The 23,828-nt window shown below is 54.0% G+C and overlaps 1 protein-coding gene across 1 annotated transcript in view; it reads right to left on the bottom strand.

The window, feature by feature from the left end:
* The window catches only part of lamc3 (laminin, gamma 3), a 35,644-nt gene that overhangs the window by 6,904 nt on the left and 4,912 nt on the right, over positions 1 to 23,828 (bottom strand). Inside the window, exons 3-16 of the mRNA XM_086135239.1 lie at positions 19,102 to 19,232; positions 17,801 to 17,985; positions 15,275 to 15,463; positions 14,671 to 14,791; positions 13,151 to 13,249; positions 12,042 to 12,178; positions 11,765 to 11,884; positions 9,784 to 9,982; positions 8,635 to 8,738; positions 6,603 to 6,833; positions 939 to 1,127; positions 616 to 861; positions 386 to 539; positions 167 to 309 (exon numbers count right to left, since the gene is read on the bottom strand). Coding sequence (XP_085991365.1) covers positions 167 to 309; positions 386 to 539; positions 616 to 861; positions 939 to 1,127; positions 6,603 to 6,833; positions 8,635 to 8,738; positions 9,784 to 9,982; positions 11,765 to 11,884; positions 12,042 to 12,178; positions 13,151 to 13,249; positions 14,671 to 14,791; positions 15,275 to 15,463; positions 17,801 to 17,985; positions 19,102 to 19,232 — 2,248 coding nt within the window. The remainder of the gene's footprint in view (positions 1 to 166; positions 310 to 385; positions 540 to 615; positions 862 to 938; positions 1,128 to 6,602; positions 6,834 to 8,634; positions 8,739 to 9,783; positions 9,983 to 11,764; positions 11,885 to 12,041; positions 12,179 to 13,150; positions 13,250 to 14,670; positions 14,792 to 15,274; positions 15,464 to 17,800; positions 17,986 to 19,101; positions 19,233 to 23,828) is intronic.

The following is a 23,828-nucleotide window of genomic DNA, read 5'->3' as shown; positions in this document are numbered from 1 at the left end:
AGCTCGTATGATCGTTCTTCTTCTCGTTTCTATTCTGGCAATCGCAACAATCGCTGTTGTGTTGACAGAAGACAAATCGCCTTTGACGTCTTCTTTCTCTTCTTCCCAAAGGACGCTTGAACTGTTCCTCTTCCCGCGCCTGAAATGAAAGCGGAAAAAAGCGTACCTCTGCATCCGCGCGAGGACAATCCAAAGAAGCCCGCTCGACAGGCGTCGCACGAGCGCCCCTCCACGCCGGCCCTGCACGAGCACTGTCCCGAGATGGGGTGGCAGGCGGCGGACGAGGAGCCGACGGGATGGCAGGCGCACCTGGAGGGGGGCGGGGCAACTCCTCAAAGTGCTCTCCGACGACTCCCCAAGGGGGGGGGGGGGGGGGTCTCCTTACCCCTCGCACCCGACGCCGCGCCGCAGGTTGAAGAAGCCTTCCCGGCAGAGGCCGCAGTCTCGCCCGGCGACGTGGTCCAGGCACTCGCACCTTCCCGTCTCGGGGTGGCACTCCGGAGCGCGGCCCGAGGTGCCGGCGGGGTCGCAGCCGCACGCTGGAAAATGACAATCGGCACGTTTGGCGCCCGAGAGCTCGGGGCCTCCTCGTCGGAGTCCTTCACCGCGACTCACGCTTGCACTTGGGTCCGGGGGCGCGGCCGCGCGCGTCGCCGTAGTAACCGCGGCGGCACCTCTGGCAGCGGTCGCCCTCGGTGTTCCCCGTGCACTTGAGGCAACGGCCGCTCAGCCGCTCGCACGCGCCCACCGCGTTGGGGTCCGCGTTGCCGCTGCAGTCGCATCGGGCGCAGGGCCGCGCCGCCCCCCGGCGCCCCAGCGGGTCGCCGTAGTAACCGTCGTCGCACATCTGGCAGCGGGCACCTGCCGAAGGGAGGGAGGAGGGAGGGCGGGGTCGGACCGTGACCTCGGGGGGGCGTGGGGGGGCACGCTGCGCTCACCCGTTTGCCCGGCGGGGCAGTCGGTGCAGACCACCCGCTCGGTCCCCGCCACCCGCGCGCAGCCGCTCCCGCCGGGGCAGGGGCAGGGTCGGCAGTCGCCCGCCGTGCCCGCCAAAGCGTTGCCGTAGTAACCGTCCAGGCAACGCTCGCAGGTCGGCCCGCCGGTGAAGTCGGAGCACTCGCACTCGCCTGGAATGGAAATGAACATCTCGGAAGGCGTCGACAGTTTCCATCCTCAAAACGCGGCCGAACTTTGGTGGCACGTCACGCCTAAATGAGACGGCATCGCCTATGAAGGAGTCCAAGGGGGAAAAAATAAATGCGCATTGAAATCCTGGAGCCATTTGTGTGCATAAACATTTTTTTTGGGGGGGGGGGGAATCCCCATCCCAGATTAATTACGCTTTTTGTTTTTGCTTTTTTCTCTCTACGATTTATTGCGGCAGCAAGAGCGGGCGAAGAAGATAAATGACGGAGGCTGTGCAGGCCAGTGGCGCAGTGACCTAATCGCGCCCGCACTCAACGCGACGCCGTGCGAAGTGGCGTCCTTGTTCACGAGCGGCTTCGATTTCATCGTACGTCTCGACACGGGATTGCGGCGTTCTTTATTCACGGCCGGCATATTAAACACGCTGCGAGATCAGGAGGCGTTCATCTGCTGGATTACCGAGCGTGTCCCCCCCAGCACATATACACGATTAAAAGTCAGATTTTTCTCTCGTAGATCATAAGTAATGTCCATTTTTCGGGGGGGGGGGGGGTCGACTGTGTGGATCTGGATGAAAAATTTATGTCGAGCAACACGTCAGGGAAAGAAGAGTGAAGCTTTTTTTTTCGAGAGAGAGATTCTTCCAGTCCCTCAAAAGGGCTTTCCATCGCCGGTATAATCACAGGAAGAGGAAAGGACGCCCCAAAATGGCGATTTATTTGCTGTAATAATCATTCTGATTAAAGCCATTCAATAATGCCCCTGAGTTGCTCAAATAAAAAGAAGTCGAGCTGTGAGGGATTTACTTCCAATGAAAGCAGTAATTACAGCAAACATTTTTGTTATTGTTCTGGGAACTTCATTTTCTAATGTTTTTTTTAGGGGTGGGGGGTGTGGAGGCTTTCATTATTATTATTATTATTATGCCGACCAAGTGATCAGGTTGCCATGGCGACAGCAGAGCCCGCAAACTCCCTTTTTTAACGACAAGGTACTTTATCGCCCGGATGACTTTGAAGCTGTTATTTGAGGCTAAAACGACATGGCGGCTCTGCCTAAAACCACCGCTTCATACATTTTCTTTCTTTTGTTTTTTTTTGCCCAAAGGGGGTTCCGAATTGTTTTCTAAATAAATGGCAAAGCTATGACATCGCCGGCGGGCGCTGTGAGTGCGGTATGGATCCCCGATGAGGCGTGATGAATTTAACGGTGGTGGCAGAAATGCGCCGACTTTACTGCGTGTGAAGATGACCGAGCGGGGGGAGGGCTTCGCGCCACCACCGTTGTCATTCTGAGCCCGTTTTTTGAAGGGTTCGATGAAACGCGGCAACGGACCCGATTTGACTGAAAGAAACCTCGAACATCCACATACAGAACCATCCACGGGGCTAGCTTGGCTCTCGGATGCAAACGTTCGTGTCGGCCCAAAGCGAACGTTACGGAGCCAAGTTAGCATCTACGGAGCTAGCTAAGCGAACGAGGCCAGCGACGTGCTTCTGTTTTCAACAATTTGGATCAGCCCGTTGCCAAAATGCTCATGTTAGGGAGCTCAGGTTGCCGTCTGTCGCATTAGCACGCTTGGCCCGAGAAGCGAAATGGGCTAGCTCTGTTTTTGTGGAATTTTAATATTATGGGGCCAAGTTAGCATCTACGGAGCTAGCTAAGCGAACGAGGCCAGCGACGTGCTTCTGTTTTCAACAATTGGAACCGCCCGTTGCCAAAACGCTCATGTTAGGAGCTCAGGTTGCCGTCTGTCGCATTAGCACGCTAAGCCCGAGAAGCGAAATGGGCTAGCTCTGTTTTTGTGGAATTTTAATATTACGGGGCCAAATTAGGTAAGTAAGCCAGTTAAGTAAACAGGGCTTGCTAGTGATGTCAAATTGTGCATATCTGTGGAGCGAGAAACCTTACCAAGCTAAGCTAAACGAACAAGGCCGGTTACAGTATGCGCTCTTCGTTCGTTTCTTACGTGAGGCCAAAGTCCTCCTCCTGCACGTCTCGGAACAGGACCCGCTCTGAAAAGCCGATTCCCCCCGCTCCACCGTCGGGAGCGTCTCTCTCTCCCGCAGACTCATTAAAGAAGATCCCGGCAGAGCGAGCGCATGGACCTACGGGACCGGCCGACCCGTCCTAACCCCGCGGCCGCTTTCCAGAAAGCTTTTTTCTATTGGGCTCAGACTGGCTGGGATTTCCTGCCTCCAAACCATAATGAGGTGGCCTCGGGTTTCGTGCCAGCTCACTTAGCTGCAAACAAGCTGTAGGATGACGGCTGGCTGATACTCCCCAAAAAAAGAAGACCGTTTGACATTTTTCCGCCACTATCCCATTGCTGTCATACAGAGTTTCTCTTTTTAAAGGAATCACACCAAAGCCACTTCAACGGAGTCAAATAATATCTGTTGGCTGGTGGGCATGTCTTTCAATGGGGGGGGGGACCCACAAAACAATCTCAAGAAGCCATGCGCGGGAGGTCGGCCATTTTGGCTCGCGGCAGCCATTTTCGAGTCATTTTGACCATCTCCGAGAGTCCTTCGAAAAGGAACTCGTCCTCCAGTCCGAGTGCTAAATACGTGAACGCTAATACTGGCCAGATGGGTGAAGCTACCATTTGAGTTTTCATGGCATATGTGGGCGGAGCGTGCCGGTGAACTTTGATAACTTAGCGCAAATCGCACAAAACTAATAAGGTCGGGGGGAAGGACAAAACATCCCGGGATTCAGAGTCAACTGGCAAAAGGAGGTAAAGACGCAATAACTCTGCCCCCCCCCCCCCCCGCCTTCCGACGCTCTGATTTGTTTGCAGCTTTTGCGCCCATCCATCAGTCGCCGCCTTTTGCTAACCGCACGGGCCCGGAAGCGGACGAAAGCCCAAACAAACAAATAAATAACATTCTTACAGTCCGGAGTTCAGCACGTACTTGTTTGTCACGTTGACATTTGTGCGAGGCCAACTTTTCGGGGGCCGCGGGAGGGGCTCGGCGAGCGGGAACAATGAGCGGCTGCTTTGCACGGCTTAAATGTCACAAGCGCTGCAGTCTGGCAGAAGACGCCAAGAAACACAAGTTGACTTTTTTTTTTTTTTTTGTGAAGCAAAAGCAGTGAGAAAAAGAAGAGAACTGCCTTCAAAAGAAGACCTGTCTCATTGCATCCATGAATGCAGAAGCAAACACTGGCCTCATTAGCATGCTAGCCGGTGACTCAATGTTTACCAACAAAAGAGTCCCCCCCTCCCTTCTCAAATGCCGTCTCTCTGAGGCCATCGGCGCCAACGGTCCGAACAGGAAGCCGACAAAGACGGGAACGCGGTCAAGCGTGGTCCGCTGGGCCGCTTCGGGCGGAGTACGTTCCGAATGTCGTTAGCCTCTGGGCGGAGATCAAAGTTCAATCATGAGGCCGCGCGAGATCGGGGCAACGTTGCTCATTTCTGGGACGGATGTTAACCTTTCGCAAGGTGCTGCCGTCGCACCGCGGTAAAACTGAAGCGGCGCCGGTGCTAATAAATCACGATTCGGACGCGCCGATTTCCCGCCACAGAGGCGGAATAAATTCCACTCCCCAGATCAGGTTCCGGCTCCTCCCGTGATCACGCGGCGATTACGATTCCGGGCGGAGAAACCGCAGGTGGGTCACGCCTTACCGACTCCCTCGACAGCATTTTCAGTTCTTTGAAACTGAAGCCCGGCGACAAGCCCAGGCTAATTTTAGCTAGCGGCTTTCCGTAGCCTGGCGCTAAAAGGACAAGCCGCGGGATTGGTGTTCAGCGCGACTCAAAGGGACGCCCGGCGCTCCGTCTTGCGTACGCGTTTCCTCATTTGCGTGCGCGCTACGAGCGGCATGTAAATATCTTCAAAGTGGGAGCTATAGTTAGCGCATTGGCTTTATGCGCCATTGTCGAGCACCAGTGCGGCGTGACAACAATGTCAGAATCTACTGGAAAGAGTCGCTAAATTACAGTGAAACTGGAGTTGAAAACGAAATTAAAAGATGGCCACAATAATGCGGAACCTCCACCACAGGATTTACCGTCAACACCACTCCAACCTGGCTTCAGGGTTTGTGACCCCGCTATTTTATTTCTTTTTTTGCTAGCTTTTATAAAACGTGATTTTTTTTTTCCTACGTCCTATTTACTTTGGGTCCGCTGTAGCAAACGCGGAGATAAACTTAATTCACACAATACGCAGCGCCGATCAAATATCAGCCTTCCGTCAACACCGGGACTCCGCGGAAACCATGTTTCAACATTTGATCATCTTATCTTTACGACCGCCACTTGCTCGGCGCCGCTGTTTTGGTCAGCCCTTAAACTCCACCGAGTAGACCTGATCTTTGATAACCGCAAATTCTAATGACGTCCCGGGAATGCCCAGGATTCCGGGAAAAGGGCAGGCAGCGCTCAGGAAGTGCCGCGCGATGAAGACGAAGCGATGAGCAGGTGCGACGACAACGAAGAAAGATGAAAAAGAGCGGGAACAAGCCGGCCAGTGTTTCGGGGAGGAAAAAAAAAAAAAAAAAGTCTCCCGCGACACGAAGAGCCGTACGGAACGTGCAAGCAAATGAGACGTGGTCGGCGGCGAGACGGTGAACCGGTTTCATCAGGCGCTCAGAAAAAACACTGCTGGAAGACCACCACCGACTTAATGAGGCTTTTGTCACGGATCAAAATCAATTGAAGACTTGTTTCTTCACACAATCATTCCGCATTTTAAATCCACGCGGCGGCGGTTGCCGTTCCAGTGGTGGTCCCGCAGGTGCCGCGTGCGTGCTTTCAAACCGCCGTCGTTAAAACAACTCGAGAAGAAAAAAGTCAGGCAACGCTCAGGCCAATAGCAACAGCACAACCTCAAGTTTCGGTCGAATGGCGTGCCACCAAACGGGTTTTAATCGCTTTTGTGCCCCCCCCCCCCCCCCTCCCTCTGTTATTAATGAACCCAAATCACCGTATTACAATCCCGGCCGGCCTTGATTACAAACACAACATAAGCGAAGCTGCCGGCGTCTGCTAACTGGGTTGAGATTGAGGAAAGATAAAACATGGGAGAAATACTCCCCCCCTCCCCCCCCGGGGCCTCGCACATGCACGTCAAAATAAATAAATGAAGCTCGGGGTTGTTTGCGCCACCCGCCCAACAGCTGCCGCTTGACTATTTTACAGGGCATCGCCTGCGGGAAGTGAATCAGAATAGCGACAAACCCGAAGCCCAAAAAGTGAATTCGGTTGGGGGGGGGGGGGGAACAAAACAAAACAAAGTGTCACATTGATGGTTTAAAGTTCATCGTGGGGGAGATTTTCCGGATCCGACCAGTCTATTTACGTCAAGGGGGGATTAAGGATTCCTCCAAGAGACCGCAAAACTACAACGACGACGACAAAATGATCGGTGCAAGGGGGGCAACTGTAAAGTGAAGCGCCGCTCGGGCCAAAGCCGCGTCTAAAATGGCGGCCCGTTGCTTACCAGACTCCGGGTGGCAGGTTCCGTGCCCATGGCAGTCGCACGGGACACACGTGGAAAAGGGCCCGCCGTTCGGGACCTCCCGGGTGAATCCGGCCGCGCATCGCTCGCAGAGGCGGCCGACGTAGCCGCTGGGACAGGTGCAGCTTTCCACCCAGGGGGCGGGGGGCGCCGTCCCGCCGGCGCCGGCGGGGGATGCAGAGACCAGATGGACGCCCGCCAGCTGCGATGTGTCTGCGGACGACACAAAAGCCGATGGAAAATTCATCCGTGCCTTCTCGGAATCATCCGAGGTGAGCCGGAGAAGCGGCCCCGAAGGCGAAAGGGGGGGTCGTACGCCGCAGACCGCTTGCCGCGTGTACACACACGACAATTCGCAGCTCTTGAACAACTTCAATTCATCCGAGCTGAGAGAGAAGCCATCATCGTTGTACAGTGGCTCAATCAATCATCTGCTTCTCAAACTTGCTTGTCGAAATGTAAATTCCTTCCCTCTGCCACCTTTCTGCTCTCTTGAACTCCCCCCCCCCCCCCTCTAACGGCGCGCAGAGAACGAGAGAGCTGCCTGTCATTATTTTAATGACTGGGCTGAACATCCTATGCCATTCAAATCCAAAAATGGAATTCCACATGCACGACTGATGAAGAGCGTCCATTTAACTCATTCACTCCCAATGACGTTTTTAAACGTCTTTTCGGACTCGGTCTAGAATCGGCCGCTACTGAATGAGTTGATAACTTTGAATTTGTGTGTTGAAAAGGAGCCCCATTTCACACTTTGGACTCACTTCTCAGTGGCGCTATTAAAATTCCGGAGGACAGGCCCGGGGCCCGTCTTATTATCCCGCCGCGCCGCAAACCGAGTCGCCGTTCATTAAAACGGACGGAATGTCGGCAACGGCCGCTCGTTAGACGCGGGTCACGCTCCGCCTTCTTCGCCGGCGTCGCCCTCATTACGCCGCCGATCCTTTTCATCCGTCTCCGGCGAAACGGGACCGCTGAGCTCGCGTCCCGCCTCGGCGGGAGGGAAACAACGGGGCGCTCCTCGGACGTGCGGGACGGGGAGGAGAAAAAAAAAAATTCGTCCGAGTGCACGATCGTGTTCGACGTGCTCTTTTTTGTCGAGGCCTTTTCTCCAAAACGGCATCCAATCGGAACGGAGCTGAATAAGAGGAAGCGGCCCCAACCATTTCTAGAACGACAGAGCAACATTTGGGAATAAGCGTCCTCTTTTTTTTTGCACCGGGTACGGCTCGCCGTGTTCTCCGCTTTGAACATTTTCTGCTCAAATCCTTTCTGCCGCATTCCAATTATTGATGAGCGTGTGACTGAAACGTCGGCTCCATGAGCAAATGTCCCAGAAAAACAAAAAAAAAAAAAACCATTACATTGTTTCCTAGTTGTGTCCTTGTTTCGAGTGCCGTTTTCCAGGTTAAACTTCGTTGGGGGGGGGGGGGGGGGTCCATTTTGTAATGCCGCTCCCTCTCCGTTGGGCAAGGCCCCTCGCCGCCCATCTTTCAAAGGCGTCTTCAAACTTATTTCTGTTCTTTGGCTTTTGACTCGGCATGTGTTTCTTGTGCTTTCTACTTTTACGTTTTTGTTGTTCATTGATTGTTTGATTGCCATATCAATAATATTTGCTCTGTCCGCAGCGCTGGTAGTTTTTAAGCGCTCTAGAAAAACACTTGAGAACGCAGATTTTTTTTTTTTTTTTTTTGGGGAAGCGACACAAATAAAATCCGACACGGCCTGCGGGCTATTCATGCGGCTGCCGCGACACTCGTTTCCTAAAAGTGTCATCACGTCGCAACACGGCTCAGGAAGCGGCCCGTGGCCGTTTCCCATCACGCGTTCGCATTCAGCCGGCCCGCTTGAAGCCAAAGTTGCTTTCGCGACACTTTGTTTCTCGCCGTCACCGTTGTGAAGCTTGGACCTCCATTTATTTATTTATTTTTACTTGCAAGTCAAAGCCAAAAAAACAACAACATGTGTTCGTATGTCAAGGCGCCACCGCACTTGATGTCGGCGAACTTACAGTTGAGTCCTCCGGCGTTGCTGATGCGCAGCGCCGTCACGTTGCACAGGAGCCGGCGAAACTCCGAGGCCGACAGCTTCGGCGTCATCTGCCTCTCATCAAGCCTGCGACGACACCCGCAACACATCCGCTTAGTTTCCCGCAGATTAAACGGCAGATGCGTAGCGTTCTCTTTGATCACGCTTTAGCCGCGCCGCGCCGCTAATCTTCACATTTGGGGATGATTACAAGTTGGCCGCCGCACACGTTCCGCGGCTGAAGGCGGAACCGGGCGGGGGATGCGAATGCGCCGACTTTGACGTCTTCGGGGCTCTCGACGCCGCGGCCGGGCTGCCGGACGATCTGCGAATGCCGCGCGGCGGCGACGCCTAGCGCACGCGTAGTGCCGTGCGTTTCGGCTCCTTCCCCGGAGACGAAGAACGGCGAGTACGATGCGGTGAACACCCGCTACTTTGCCGTTCTTCATTCTTGCCGCCGTTAGTTGAAAAAGTTGCACATTTGAGGGCAGCGCCGCGCGCCCGCTCCCGCCAACCAATCATCTCGCCGCCTTATCTCCCGGAACCTCGGCTCCAATCCTCGCGCCTCCGTTTAATCCGTCGGCCCTGCCGCGATGGCGCGATGATCTTTGAGCCGGCTGCAGCGCCGCCGCCGCCGCCGCTTAACCGGTTAACAGATTTAACCGCGCGGCAATTGGCGGACCGTCAGTCAAGAAAGTGGCGTGCCCGCGTCCATCGCGTGTGCGCTCGGCGCTTCCGTTGATCTAGCCCTTGGCGTCAATCAAAACGGGATCGCCGACAACTGAAGCGCACGCGCGCGCACAACGTTGCGGAGTGACCGCACGTGGGACGTTCCTTTTTGTTGCCTGCCCCAAACGCCCAGCCAATTTCTTCTCGCCTGTGGCGAACCGATTCCCATTCTGAGCACGGGCATGTTCGGGACAAGGCCGAGAACATGCGCAAGAAGAAAAAAAAAGAAAAAAAAGAAATGAAAAAGTCATGTCATGCGGCAGCTCTCTGTGAACAACACGCGCACCTTCCCCGCACGGATGCTCTGCGGGGAGGGTGTTGCGGCTACTGCGGTATTCCACACACACACACACACACAGCCACGCATCCTCTTTTTCTCATTTTTGGTTGCGGCGTTTCATACCTGAGGACAAAGGTCTTGCGCGGCGAGAGGCCGGGCTCGGCGTGTCGCGCGGGGCCGGCTTGGAGTTCGGTCGCGAGTGCGATTCCGGAGCCGTCCAGGAGCACGGCGATGCGCTCGGGAAGCAGTTGCGCCGACTCGGAGGCGAAGGTGATGGAGAGGAGCTGCAGGTAGCTGCGGCTCAGGTCGCCCACAAATTTGTCTGCGGGAGAAAGACCGAGTCGGTATTTTGGGCTCGTTGGTGCTTGGTTTTGGGGGGAGGGGGGGGAGATTCCCCCCGTCATTTTCGAGCTAGGAAAAAGAAACGTATCTTCGACATACATCATCATCATTTGATGTTTGCATTTTTAGCAATTGTAGTCGTTCTTTGCTCAAATGTGGCAAACCGTTTGCCGGTATCTGCGTTCGCCTTCTGCCGGGGAGATTTTTTTTTCCTCCAATGCGACCGACCCTCTTGGGCACTTTCCTTTCCGAGCCCGATTGCCGCAAGGACTCGAGCGAGAGGACCGCCCACCCTCTCCAGCCTCCTCGGCATCGTCGCTAACAGCGAGCGGCCCATCGCGCTCGCCGCAAAGCGAAAGTCGCCGCGATGAAAGTAAACGAATGAAAAACCGTGTTGAAATTTGGTTTGGCGCCAAAGCCGCCGCAATGAAAAGACAGCAAAATTCAATAGCAAACATTCATCATGTCCGCGACTGAACTTTTGCTTCTGGAATTTAATTTTTTTAGCATACAACGAATCCCCGATGCAACCCGCTAAAAGTGGAAATTTGGAAGGGTGACGTAAAGCAAGCGTCGATTCCAAACCGAGAGCGACGGCGGCTGCCGATTGTCGCCGAGGACGCAGTGAGCAAAATGAAATCCCGCCACCCCCACCCGTCTTCCTTCGGCGCTAACCGCGGAACTGTCGCCGCCAAGTCCCGCACCCGCTTGTCAGCCGCCGTTTGGGGGAGCGTACGAGCGTGACGCGCGGTCCCGACGGCTGTCGGCTTATGTCTCCGGAGGAGGGGGGGGGGGCATCACGAAGGCCCGTCTTTGGCCCCTTGTGACTTTCTTAAAAAGGATGGATGGACTCCTGTCCTGGGGGGCGCAAACAGCAATGCATTCCCGTAGATTTGACACTTTCCATCCCAGAACATGTTATGAACAACAGAAATAGAAAAGCGCCTTTTTGTTGCAACGGAGTAGAGGACACGTGAGGAATATTTGCGCGCACTCTAATCTCCGTAGTTGAGCCGCCAAAAGCCCCCCAAACACCCAACCTAAAAATAGCGATACGTAACGCCATTAGTGCCGACCAGCCTACATCCCAAAAATATGAGCCCGACCGCGCGAGATTTTTGGAGGCCCATGTTGATATTTGCCAGAAAAATATTCTGATCACCGACGAATCGGACAATTCATTGAGAGGTATACATATGTAAAAAATAACGTAACAAATTACAGACGGAAGATTTTTTCTTCCCATTTTGTCCTTAGTTTAATTTCACAACATAGAGAAAAATCTGCAAGTCTCGAGCGGCCCGATTGCGACAGGTCTTTGCAAAGATGGCGGCAATTTAGGCGGGAACCCCGCGGGAGGCATCGTTTAACGGGCTTGCGCGCGTTTTGCTTCTGGCTGCGGACGGCGGGGGCCCCCGCCGGAGCTCCTCGCGCGCTTGGCGGCGAGGCCAATTTCCACTTTGTAGCCTCTCCAACGCGGTCAATTCCGTCAGGCCTTCGCCGCCGGGGCCTGCCGCGGGGGCCGGCTTATTCCCTTATCTTCTAATGGTTCCGATAAAGGAATATCCGCAGTCGGACCCGCCGCCAAATGCCACAATTAATCTTCGGAACAACAGATACGAGGCCGGCGTATTCCAGACGGCGGCTAAAGCCGGCGTCAATCCCGTCTTGACGACGGCGGGGGCGTTTACTCTCTAAAAATAAGATAATCGCATTCCCGCCGAGCGGAACTCGGCGCCGATGCTTTTCCGGCGGCGCTCACCCGGGGCTCTGAAGAAGCCGGGGTCCTCCTCGGAGAGAGGCAGCAAATGGATTTCGCCCTCCTTCCACAGCAGGGCGTCAAGCCGACCGCCCGAGAACTCGCCCAGCCAGCCGTCCTGATCTGGAGCCGAGAAGAAAGCGGGCGGTTAGCGCCTGGTTTTCCGCCAGAAAAATGCGGTTGAAACGAGCGCCGCCGCTAACGCCAGGCCGGAGCTGGCTTTCGCCAAACGTAGCAAAATCCAACGGAAAAATATCCGGCCCGCCGGATTAACGTTTACCTTCCATGAAATCCGAAGTGACGTTGACGGCCACAAAGCGAGCGGACGAGGAGCACGCCAGCGAGTGACCGAAGCAGAAACACGGCTGGCAGCCCGCCGGGTTGCTTCCTTGCAGGTTGAAGAAGCCTGGCTTGCACCTGCGCGCACGCGCACGGTCCAAAAAATATATATTTTAAAAAACATTCGCCGACATCTTTGAGTGTATTTTTTTTTTCTTTTGACCGAGGCCGCGTTGGTGCGTTTTGGGTTGAAATGGAACGCAGCTGCGAGGCGCTGCAACCTACGGGGAGTCAAGCGGAGCCGTCCGTGTGCGAAGGCCATCTGAGCTCAAGTCCATTTTTCTGGTTTAATTGTTTGCGTATTGAACATACAGGCAAGTAAAAAAAAATATCGCGGCACAAAGTAACGCACGATTTAAAAGACGAGAAAAGCACATAAATAGTCAAGCCGGCAAACGTAACAGGCCAGTCGGGATCAGGGCAGAAATCGTCCGTAATCCAAAACGTCAGGTCCGAATAGTCACAAGTCCCTAATTGCCGAAAAACGTCTGCGTCTATTCAGGTCTTAAAAAAAAACAACAACAAGAAAAAAAACCAACCAAAAAAAAAAACTCGAAAAATCCTGTTGAAATGCCATCAAAGCCCAAAGTACTTGAAGTGAAGCTGCGTGATTGCCACCCCGGGGGGGGAGGCAAAGCGCTAAGACGGCGCTCCCAACTTCATCAGGTCACAACTAGCGCTCCTATCAGGAAGCCTGAAGAAAAACACTCACAGAGAGAACGACGGGGAACACACTCGATGTTTACGCCGAATAATGTCAAATGTGGCGGGGGGGGGGGGCGGGGGTCAACACCAACTCCATCGCAAAGCGGGTGCGGTGTCGGAGTCGCTTCGCAAAATGGAAAAGAACAAGTCGTTGGATCGGCCTGGGAAATTGATTGAAATTGAGGGGGCGCGGGGGGGGGGGGGTCTCGGGTTCAAACCACCCTCCCGTTGAAGGAGGATGCTTGGAGTCTGTCAAGTCCCCCCCCCCCCCCCCCCCCTCCTTCCACTCGGCCGATGCATGAGTCAGAGCCAACGACATCACCCACCGCGAAGGCGGAGCCTCACCTGCCGCAGCCTCCCCCCTCGGCGTTGGCCTTGCAGCGGCAGGCGCCGTCCAGCGGCGAGCAGTCGCCCACGCTGCCGCCGGGGGTGCACTCGCACGGTCTGTGGGTAGCAAGTCCACAAAAGCAGTCAGTGAGGCGCCCCCAAAAGAAGAAAAAGGGGGGGGGGCGGGGGTGTAGGCGCTAGGTGCTCGGCGGCCTTTTGCGATTGATTGCTTTTGTTTGGAACAGCAAATCTAATTTTAATGAGAGGCGCTATTGCAAATAATTTAATTATCTCCCAGCAAAGTCGTCTCCCTTTCGTTTCTGCTCCAGCGGGCTGAATAATTCACACCGCCGCTCAGCCGCCTGATTTTTCGGCATCTGCGACGGAAAGCGCTCTGCGTGTGCGCGGTCGGGGCGTCGTCGGTCGCCCTCTGCGTTTCGCTAAATCGAATAAATAGCGGTCAGGTAAGCCGACGTGTGATGCTTCGGCGTGCTCCTATCTCTGTTCAACGTGCATGTTCCATGTAGGATTGGAGGAAATACCCCCCCCCCCCAAAAAAAAACATTGAATAGCAAACAAAAGCCAAATGTAATCCCTTTCATTTGATTTGCTCTGACATTCATCTTTTGAAAATCCCCTAAACGCAGTTTGATGTCGCCACATCCAATTTGGTAGGCGTGACGATCATCATCAGAAATGACCACAAAAAAAGCCTCCGAAAAGTTAGCCGCTTCAATTTGAAGCCAAGGATGGGCCCAAAGATTGGGCCGTTCTCCTGTCGGTCATCGCTGGACTTCTTCCGAATTGGCGAGCTTCTGGAGAATCCCTCGACCAGGATCAACGACACGCCTCCAACGTGCGAGCCGAATTGGATTCAAAATGGCTTCCCGTTGGTTTCACGGGCAGGGGCAGTTTGACGAGGGAGGATCATATTTTTTCTCCCGCGTCTCCATCTCTCCGCCGAACTTTAGCTGATGGATGAGGTCGCCATGGCAACAAGCAGGTTTGGTCAGAGGTCATCCACGCGCGCGCGCGCGCTGCGACGCGTAAGCAACTGCGGCACAGCGGGCGGGCGAGGCAGTTTGGGGGGGGGGAGGAAAAAAAATGATGGGAAGCTGCCTGAAAACATTTTCGGTTGCACGTGACGCACAGTCAGCCGCGGCGGCGGGATTTGCTTCTAAAAATATGCTAATGTGAGCCCCCGACTAATGCTCTTATGCAAACGTGTTGCAGGTGCTAATGCTGCTGTTGGGCGTACTGCTCGCTTCGCCTTCATGTAAAATCCGCAAACATGCAGCTTGTTTGGAAATCGTCAACAAACAAACATTGTGATCCCGACGCGACTCATGGAGTTTTTTTTTTGGGGGGGGGGCTGTCTGGACTCAAGCTCGGAGCAGGTCTCCCAAAAAAGCTACAAACACAATCGGACCAAAATGCTGTTGCTGAAAGGGAATTGGGGATTGATCAGAAAAGAAAGAAAATACTAGTCGGAACAACGAAGACAAATGCAACGCCGGCGGGTTTTTGTCGCTGCTCACCTGCAGCCGCCGGGGCCGAGCGAGTGGAATCCCGGGCGACATGCGTCACACTTGTCCCCCGTCACGCCTCGGCCGCTGCACGCGCATCGCCCCTCGCTGTCGCACTGCAGGCTCACCGAGCCTGGACGACCGGGGCAGCGCGTGTGTGTGTGTGTGTGCGGGGGGGGGGGGGCAGGTATGGCGGAAAGACACAAGAGAGAGAAAATGGCGAGCCGTAAGCGGTCAATGCCTGCTTAATCGATTCCGGGAATAACAGAACACCTGCTATTGGATTTGTGTTTGCGAAGGAGGCGGCCGGGACGAGCGGGAAATGATTGCGGCTGGCGGCGGCGGATTGTACGGCGGATGGAGTCCGTTATCGCCGCCGATCGATTGGACGGGACGATCGCCCGGCGGCCCGGAGGAATTGCGTCGCGAAATTGCCGGCACGCGCCGGGAGAAAGCCTGCCTTTTGGTGCCGAATGAAATACTTCACCTTTCGGGTTAGGCTTTCAAATACGGCTTTCGGAGCGAATGGTTAGCCTTTCAAGTGAGGGCAGGTTTAGGCTTTCAAATTTGGCTCGTTCGCGATTTCTTTCTTTCTCGTCAGTCAACTTCAACTCACCATTGCCGTCGCAGTTGCAGGGCAGGCAGGGCCGGTCGGGCGAGCCCCTGTAGTGGTTCTCCCGGCAGCGCTCGCAGTGCGCGCCGTCCGTGTTGTCCCGACACCCCAGACAGCGCCCCCCGCTGCCCGTGCTGCGGTACTGCTCCGGGTCAAAGGCGCAGCGGTTCGAGCGGCCGTTGCAGTTGCACCCTGGAAGGAGGTCGGAAAGAAGGCCGCAGAAAGACGTCTCGTCAGCCGGCGGAGGGGCTCTCGGCGTCGAGAGCGGGATTTCTGGGATTGGGTGATGGTTTCCGAGCCGGCCGCTAATCTCATTTCACGCGGGCCTAATGAGGAGCCGCTCGGCTGGCGGGGCTTGGAGATAGCATAATTTGTCATTTGTGTTGATACGAGAGCATATTAGTCATCTGATAAGGCCGCGTCGGAGCTCCCGGCTGCAAATCCCTCTCTAGTTTTTGCCCAGCCAACCCGAGGGGGGGGGGGGGATTGAGGTGAAATTGCCCCTTTTATGATGACTACGGCTCTCTCTGTCGCTCTCTCTGTTGTGCCAGCGTTAGCCATATGCTCCCCGAACCACCACCGCTCAACGTTAATAGGCCGACTATGAAAGGAAAATGCTGTCAATTCTTGACTGATCGGTGAGGCCCGGTAGCAAATGGACCGTTTGAAGGCTGCGTGGGGGGGGGGGGGGGGGGGGGGGGTTCAGACATGGGTTACAAAGTAAGGTTGCAAAGAGCGGGTTACGAGTTGAAGCTTCAAATGAGGGTTGCCTCCGTTGGGCTTTTCGAACAGCAAAACCAAAAACAAATCAAAGTCATGCTGAGTCAAATGCCAAAGAATACAAGTGAGTTTTGAGATGGTGCAGCGAGGAGGCTTGCCCAATGTTCAGTGGGAGCTCATTCCAGAGAGAGGGACCGGCCGGCAACAGAAAAGGCTCCATCCCCTCTGAGCCTCCGTTTAGTCTCTAACGTCTCCTTGGCCCAGCACATCAGAGTCCCGTCAGCTGCTTCTCGGCACTCTTTAATTTGCATAACGCGACCCTGCAGGAGCTACGCCTCGCCTCCGGATGGCTCCTCTGGGTTTGGTCCGGTGGTTGAGACCCGACCGTTTTTTTTTGTTGTTGTTTTTTTAGCGGTCCCTTGGTATGCACAAACGTATGCCAAACAAGGTATTCACTCCAGTGCGGGTGGGACGACGCGTTTATTAGCGGGTTGCTTCCCCCCCCCCCCCCCCCCCCCCATTCATTAGGAGTTACTCCAGCTCAAATTTATGTTGCGGAATGAAAAGATATCATTCTGGAGTTTATTATTCCGTTGATGAAAATTAGCAGAAAATAAACACAGTCCTCCGACGCGGAAGCCCATTACGGTGGCTAATGCACAATTACAAAGACTTGTGGACCGAAGACGGAACCAACAGACTTCACATTCTATGATTCATTGATGTATTTAGTATTAGAAGGAACCGATTAAGTCGCCGTTTTATTTAAAGCGCTTGCTGCTTGGAATTAAGGGGAAGAGTAATTAAAAACAAGCCCAGTGCAAAATCGACTTGGAATGGAAGAGGGGGAGGGGGTGGGCGGACTTGTCGACTTGATGTTATTTTTTTTTCTGAACCCCAAAGCGAGCCAATTTCGAGTCCTCCCTGACAGCCTTCCGTCAAAGCGTGATGAGCCAAGACTGATAAATACTCCAATTCACACGCACCGCCGATGCTTCTGGCAAACAGATGCGCAACGCCGCCTCAAATGTGCGCGTCAACACAAAAAAAAGCCACAGATGCTGCTTCAAAGGTACAGTGTGTTCCAGAATCCCCGCATATTTATAGAATGTGCCACAGCGGCCTTTAGTTATTTACTTTTTAATTCATGTCATCCTTTAAGCCGGTCACGCGCGACACGGTTTTAGGAGCGATATTTCGAAATCACGACCAACTTTGCGACAAAACATGACTCAAACAAATAACGGACAAAACTCATGCGACTAAGTCACATTTTTCATGGGAATCGCTTCTGAAGCGACCATGATCAACCTTTGCCGCCGACGCTAAGTAACATTGAGCCGGAATCGGTCTTGTTCTTTTTCTAAAGCTGACTAACTAGCGAGTTAGCTTGTTAGCTAACTGACTCACTCATATTTGCCATGAATCGCTTCGGTAGTTTTGCGAAGCATTTCTAGCTAGCTAGCTAACTAGCTAGTTAGCTAAGTAGCTAACTGACTCACTCATATTTGCCATGAATCGCTTCGGTAGTTTTGCGAAGCATTTCTAGCTAGCTAGCTAACTAGCGAGTTAGCTAAGTAGCTAACTGACTCACTCATATTGGCCATGAATCGCTTCGGTAGTTTTGTGAAGCATTTCTAGCTAGCTAGCCAGCTAGCGAACTATGTAATTAAAACTAACATTTTGAAGAAACTAACAAAGCTTTGCTGAGGAATTAACGAGAGGAATAAACAAACGTTGAACTTTTGGACTTCAATCTTCTGTTTTTCACGTGCTTGTCGTGCGCGTTTGATAGCAAAGCCAACTTACGCAGACATTCGTTGGCCGACTCCCCGGTGGCCCTGGCCCAGGGTCTCTCCTGGTAGAAGGGCCGACATCTCTGGCAGTCGTCTCCGGCCGTGTGATGCCGGCAGGCGCAGATCAGGCGCCCGTGTCCGCCATCTGGACCACTCGCCGCCCACGCGCACTCGCTGGCGTGGCCGTTGCACTTGCATCTGGGAACGAGGCGGTGCGCGGTCATCACCTTGAACTGATCATCCCGAAAAATTCTGATCGAAGCGAGCGATTCAGGGCTGCAGTCACGACTTACTCTGAAGTTACTTACTGCAGTAAGTTAGCAGATAATCGGCCGGTTGGTCACAGACAAACATGAATAAATACCGTACGTAGCGGATTTATTGAGCAAAGCCAACTGGCTGAACAAGTAGTGATTTAGACTACCGCTAACTAGACGAAGCCAAACAGCCAAGTAGACAACAACCTGACCCAGAAAAGCTCCAACAAACAAGCGTCAAAATCTGATTGCGCCGGCCGTTTGGCATGTGCCGAGGTGTCAGCGGAATCGTCCCCGGAGTTGTCCAGCGCTTCGCGGGAGCGTCAGCGGGTTCTGTCAAGCGACTGCGACCAGTCTCGTCAACGACTGACGCCGCGCGTCGTATCGCGACGCCGAAGTTGACCCGGGGGCTTCTCTTATTGGCGCCGTCGCTCGACCGCGTGCGACGGAATGAATTTCCGAGCGCCGGCAATACGCGGCGAACGTCAACATAAAGGCCGCCGCGCTTGTCGTCGCCGTGCAACCCGCGCAATTTTTATTGAAATGTCACGGCGGTCCCGCCCGCGACACATGTCGCGGAAGCGGCACGTGTCGCCTGACTAACGCGTTGTCACGCGGGTCTCCTCCCTCAGGTGTCGAGAGGTTGCCGGGCGATCTGTCACGCCTGCGCCTGCTGAGCCTGAGCAGCCGTGACAGGTGCCAGATCAATTTCAGACTCCGGCTGAAGGGTTGGTCGCAAATGCTTAACGGCGCTACCTTGCGCCGGGCACGGTGCCGTCTGCTGCTCTTTCCTCGGCGGGTGGCAAACAACCGCAGTTTTAAGTCACGCCAATTGGGATCCTGACGTTTGACGTTCACGAACGAATCCGCCGGCAAACAATACTTTACCAACCAACAGACGACAGAAACGAGCAAACTAAGTCAGAAATGCCTCACAAAACGAACAGAATGAGCAAACGCACACGCTCGGGTAGCTGCTCATTCATTGGCTCAGTAAAGGACACGACGAGCCCTCTCTCCCGCCCGGCAGTTGCAACTATCGGGGGGCATCCGTTACCTGCCACCCACGGAGAAATCCGAGATGGCGTAGAAGTACGAGCGCAGGACTTTGGCGTCCTTGAAGACCTCGTCGCCGAAGGTGTTGAGCCTGTCCAGAGAGACCAGCAGGTCGGTCGCCGTCACCCATTCCTGCAAAACACAAACGCCAGCGGGGGAGAGGAACAAAATGGATGCGTCAACACGATCGGGCCTTTGGGGGTCCAGAGGCCTCCTCAGAACGCCAAAGCCGATACAATGAAACGTCACGACCACGTGCGGCCCAGACCCGACTCCTCTTTCCCGACAAAGTATCTTTCAAAGAGAAAGAAGACATAAGCGGTACATGGGCCGTCACCCGTCCGGTGCTTTTCGACCCGGGGGGGTTCTCAAAGCGCTTTACGCGCTTGCCTCATTGAGCGACCGATGACGCAGCACCAGGAGCCACTGGGGCTTCAGCGTCTTGCTCAAGGACACTTGGACACTTGGGATGGAGCCGCCAACCTCCGGGGTGGGAGACCACCGCTCCATCACCGAGCCACGTCGCCCCGGCCCATGTGCCAATTCCCCAAAGCCTCGGCAGCGTGCCGGAGCCGTTTGGCCGATTTACTCGTCCGACCGCTCGAGCGAGATGGTTTCATTCCCGGCGATGAAAACGGCCAACAGAACAGAACAGAACTCTGACGAATGTGAAAAAGAGGCTCGAGGCGGATTACTTTGACCAAAAAGACGTCGCGGGGTGCCGTCGCGGCCGCGCTAAGCTCCCCCTTCTCGGATACGACGCGGAGCGCCTCCCTTTTGAGTCGGCCGCAACGGTAAAGACGGGATGGAGCGAGAAGAAAGCGCCGGCGGGGAAACAAACGCGGGAAGCGTCAACAAGAGGAAGCGGGAGATGCAAGTGAGGCGAGGTAAAAGAAAGGAGAGCGCTTGATGCCGCAGTCGCTTGGAACAGCAAAAGAGAGAGCGGGCAAATTGAAGAGGCTCGCCCGAGAGAAAAAGTTTGATTCCCGGCTGGTTTGTGACTTTGGCAGTCTTTGAAAAGTGGCACTGAAAGCCGGGTAGTCGTGGCTTTGTTGTCGCGAACCAATTAAGACAGGTTAGAGAATCAACCACCGCGTACTGTCGTTACCCCAAAGGCACCTCGCGGCATCAAAAGCGGATGCTAATGAGCCAGTCGTCACCTCGGATGTCGACTTCATGACCTTTAAACAAGCTCTCATGTAGCCGAGCGAGCGCTAGCGTGCCTTTTAACAGCCTGTTCAAAGATGGCAAGCGTCAGCCGAGCATGACAGTCCACCCCCGTTTACATCGTTACGGTTTCCGAGTGCTTTGTACGTCGAAAAAAGAGCTAAGTTTAGCCCGCGTCGTTAGCGGCAGGAACAGAGAGTCGGCGCCGGCGGCGTCTGCCTTTGCTCTTCGGGGTGGCTACCAGAACGCTAACTGGGAAGCTAAACAAACAAACAAACAAAGAAGCTTGACCCGATCTAACTCCGACCCAAATCCTAATCAACCCTCAACATGAACCCTATGCAGCTAATCCTAAATCAACGCTAGCTCAGGCGGGAACTAACCCTAACAAACCAAAAGCTAAATGAACCACCTCACCCGAAGAACTAAGGAACCAACTACAAACACACCAAGATTCAAGCTAACCGAATGACCGACTGACTGTTTGACGAAGGAAAGAGACGACCGATGAACGTTTTTGGAAAACTTGCTCATTTACGAGCTTCATCCTGACGCAAAGCGAGCGTCCTTTGGATGACGGAGTTCATTTTGTTCTACAGAAGTGTCGGCGTATTTCTGTTTCCTCCGACGCGCACGAACGGCCTCCATCTTCTTTTTCAAGATCTGCGTTTCAGCTTAGCGGCCATTCTTTGTTTACAGCTCACAACGCAGCAGACAACTTCTGCTGAAATGGCCAGAGACAGACAATCTATCACGGCGGATAAATAGTTGGCTCTGCGCTGTTAATGCGGGATTGGACTCGAAAAAAAAGGGGCTGTCGGGAATAATGAAAACGCGCATTAAAAAAAGATTTGTCTGCCGTCCGGATCGAAGCATCAGCTGCCGGGCGAGCTAATACGTCGGTGGGTAATGAAGTCAATAGATCGGCAAGTTGATCGGTAGCCGACTATGTCGGCGGAAACGGGGAGGGAGATTGATCGGTTCGCTGGGCATATGGACAGACGATTGGGGAAGTTGTCAAGAGGCGCGGCCGGTGTCCAAAGGTTCAAATGACATTTATCCGCGGCAAAAAAAAAAAAAAAAAAAAGAAACTGTCGGTGGCGGTGTGAGCGGCATTAGGCGTGCGGCGTCCCCTGCGTCGGCCTCACCGGGGACTCATGCATATTTCACCGGGGCTTAAAAACCTGAAAATGCATCCCCGCCCGTTTTATTAGCATTTTAATCCCTCCGCGGCGCCGCCACTTGTGCCTTCGGCTTCCGGAGACTTTCCAATACGCAGACACTTCACACGCCACTTCACTCGTCAGCCGTAAAAGACGCACGCGCCCGCGCGCGCGGGCGCAGCGATGAGTCTGCATAAAGGTCAAAACAAATCACAATCGGGGGAGAAAAAGGCATACTCGGGGAATGCGCGCCTGCGTACGGAGCACGGCCTATTTACACTTATTAGATGAGGATGTTGCAATGAAGTGACCTTGGAACAAATCCGATTTCACCACTTTGAAAGCAAGCCAGTGGAGCTCCAAAATGTTCCTTCCAAACGCCACCGAAAACAAAAACGAATTGCTCTGAAGCCAATTTTCAGGTTGGGCCTACCCCCCCCCCCCCCTTGTAGTTGACTAATTTGTTCAAAGCCAGGGTGGAATTCGCACACGTGTTTGAAGGAAACTACTTTTTAATTCATCATGTACTTTTTTTTCGGGACTTTGCTGGAATTTATTGGAACGCGGGAAATAGAAAAAGTAAAGTGAAATGTGGGAAAAAAAAAAGGGTCAATAACCAACAACGACCTCCACTTGAAAGAAAAATCTCCACATATTTGATGGAACACGACGTGACGTAACAATCAATATCACCCCCCAAGCCAAAGTTGGTAACGATATTCGGAGTTGCCCGCTTTCGACCTCGCCCTCGGAAAAGTGGCCAACGGGCGCGGAATGACAATCTGCCGAAAGACGCCCCGCGCGGGGCGAAGAGAAGCGACCAAATTAAAAAAGTGATTTAGCTTTGGCAATGGAGGGCACCGCCCCGAGTGTGCGCGCGCGCAAGGGGGAAACGAGGCGGAGACCGGACGACATCTCGTCCCCGAGGTTAAATCGACGCCGGCGATGGCCTCGGAATCTCGGTGGCCGCAAATTGAATCGGGAGTGTTTTCTTTGCGCCACCGCTGGCTGAGTCGCAGCCGACGCCGGCGCCGGCGCCGGCGCCTCCCCCGCACCAGAATGTGAAAGTTAATTAAGCTTTTGCTGCGATTTGCACAAATCAAAAGTCACGGTGCTGACTGCAATGCTAATTAACCTCCAGCAACAAAGTGGCCTTCTTGGGCGGCGCTATTTAGAGGCGAGGCGGCTCCGCTTGCTTTTCTTACACAATTAGGACAGTTCCCCCCCCCGAGCGTGACCAAAACTCCTGCCCCCGTGCCTACCGGAGGAACGGCCGCGTTTGGCTTTTTTTTTCTTTCATTTTTGCGCGGCCGATACATTTTGAAACGCTAAAGACGCGTGCGATCGTTCGGCAGGATTAACGTCATCATTTCAGCGGCGGCCATCGGAATTGGGAGCGGTCGTTCAGTCGGCTAGCGCCGAAACTTTGTAGCGATGCCTAAGACCGCGTTCAAGTACCGGGGAAATTCTCGGTGGTGGAAAAAGAAAGAAGCGCCGCTAACCTGGGCTGAAGCGAAAAGCGCCTTTCACCAATCGTGTCATCCCGGCGCGCTGCCGTTCTAATTTAACGAGCCATAAAGCGGAACGGAGGGACACCGACGCGAAATGCCAAGCGGAGTCGCCCCAAATGACCAGTGGCCCGCTTCTCTCTTTCCGCAGGCTACGTTTGTTCTGCTTTGGGCCGACGCCGACGCACGCTTGTTTCTCTCGGAATGACGGCATCGGGAAAAAGTCAGCGCTTCGGCTAGTGCGTGCTTCTTAGCTCAAAGGTAGCCGACCCTCTCACCTATTTGCTCTTTGTCAATTGCAAATACACCTATTGAGGGGTTTTTTTTTTTGGTCACGCTAAAGCCGAGCTAATAGGAAAGAAGACGTCATCGAAGTGATTTTTGCAGGTCAGAAAAGAGTCAAGTTTAACCCGGGTTGTTAGCGGAAGTTCTGCAGAGTGCTTGCCGTCAAGCGGGTCTACCGGAAGGGATCCGCGCAAAATTCAAAATGAAAAAAAAATACACCGGACTCGGTGAAAGCAGCGCCGGCAATAGTCTCGTGAAATGAATGAATCCATATTTAAAATGCAGCGGTGGTCTTGCGGGAATCCTCCCCCCTTTTCATAAGCACTTTATTTTGCATCATTTTCTCCTAGCGGTAGCTCAAGCGGGAACAACCGCTGTCACCGCCAGAGAAGAACGTGCTCTTCCGCATTTAATTTGACGGCTCACTTTGTACCGAAGAGCAATTGCGGCTTTGAATGGGGGCTGCTCTTTTTTTTTTTTTTTTTACTCACGACAACACCCATCCGCGACGAGACATTGAAGGGGTATTTATCGGGGACAGCGTGTGGAAAATGGACTTTTTAAATTGCGAGCACACAAATAGTTGGCTCTCCCGAGCGCCTGCC

The sequence above is a fragment of the Hippocampus guttulatus genome, chromosome 17 (genome assembly GCF_054856545.1).
Source record: "Hippocampus guttulatus isolate MCC_2025c chromosome 17, RoL_Hgut_1.0, whole genome shotgun sequence".
Classification (NCBI taxonomy): domain Eukaryota; kingdom Metazoa; phylum Chordata; class Actinopteri; order Syngnathiformes; family Syngnathidae; genus Hippocampus; species Hippocampus guttulatus.
The sequence above is the reverse complement of the archived record's forward strand: the minus strand, read 5'-3'. Positions and strand labels throughout refer to the sequence as shown.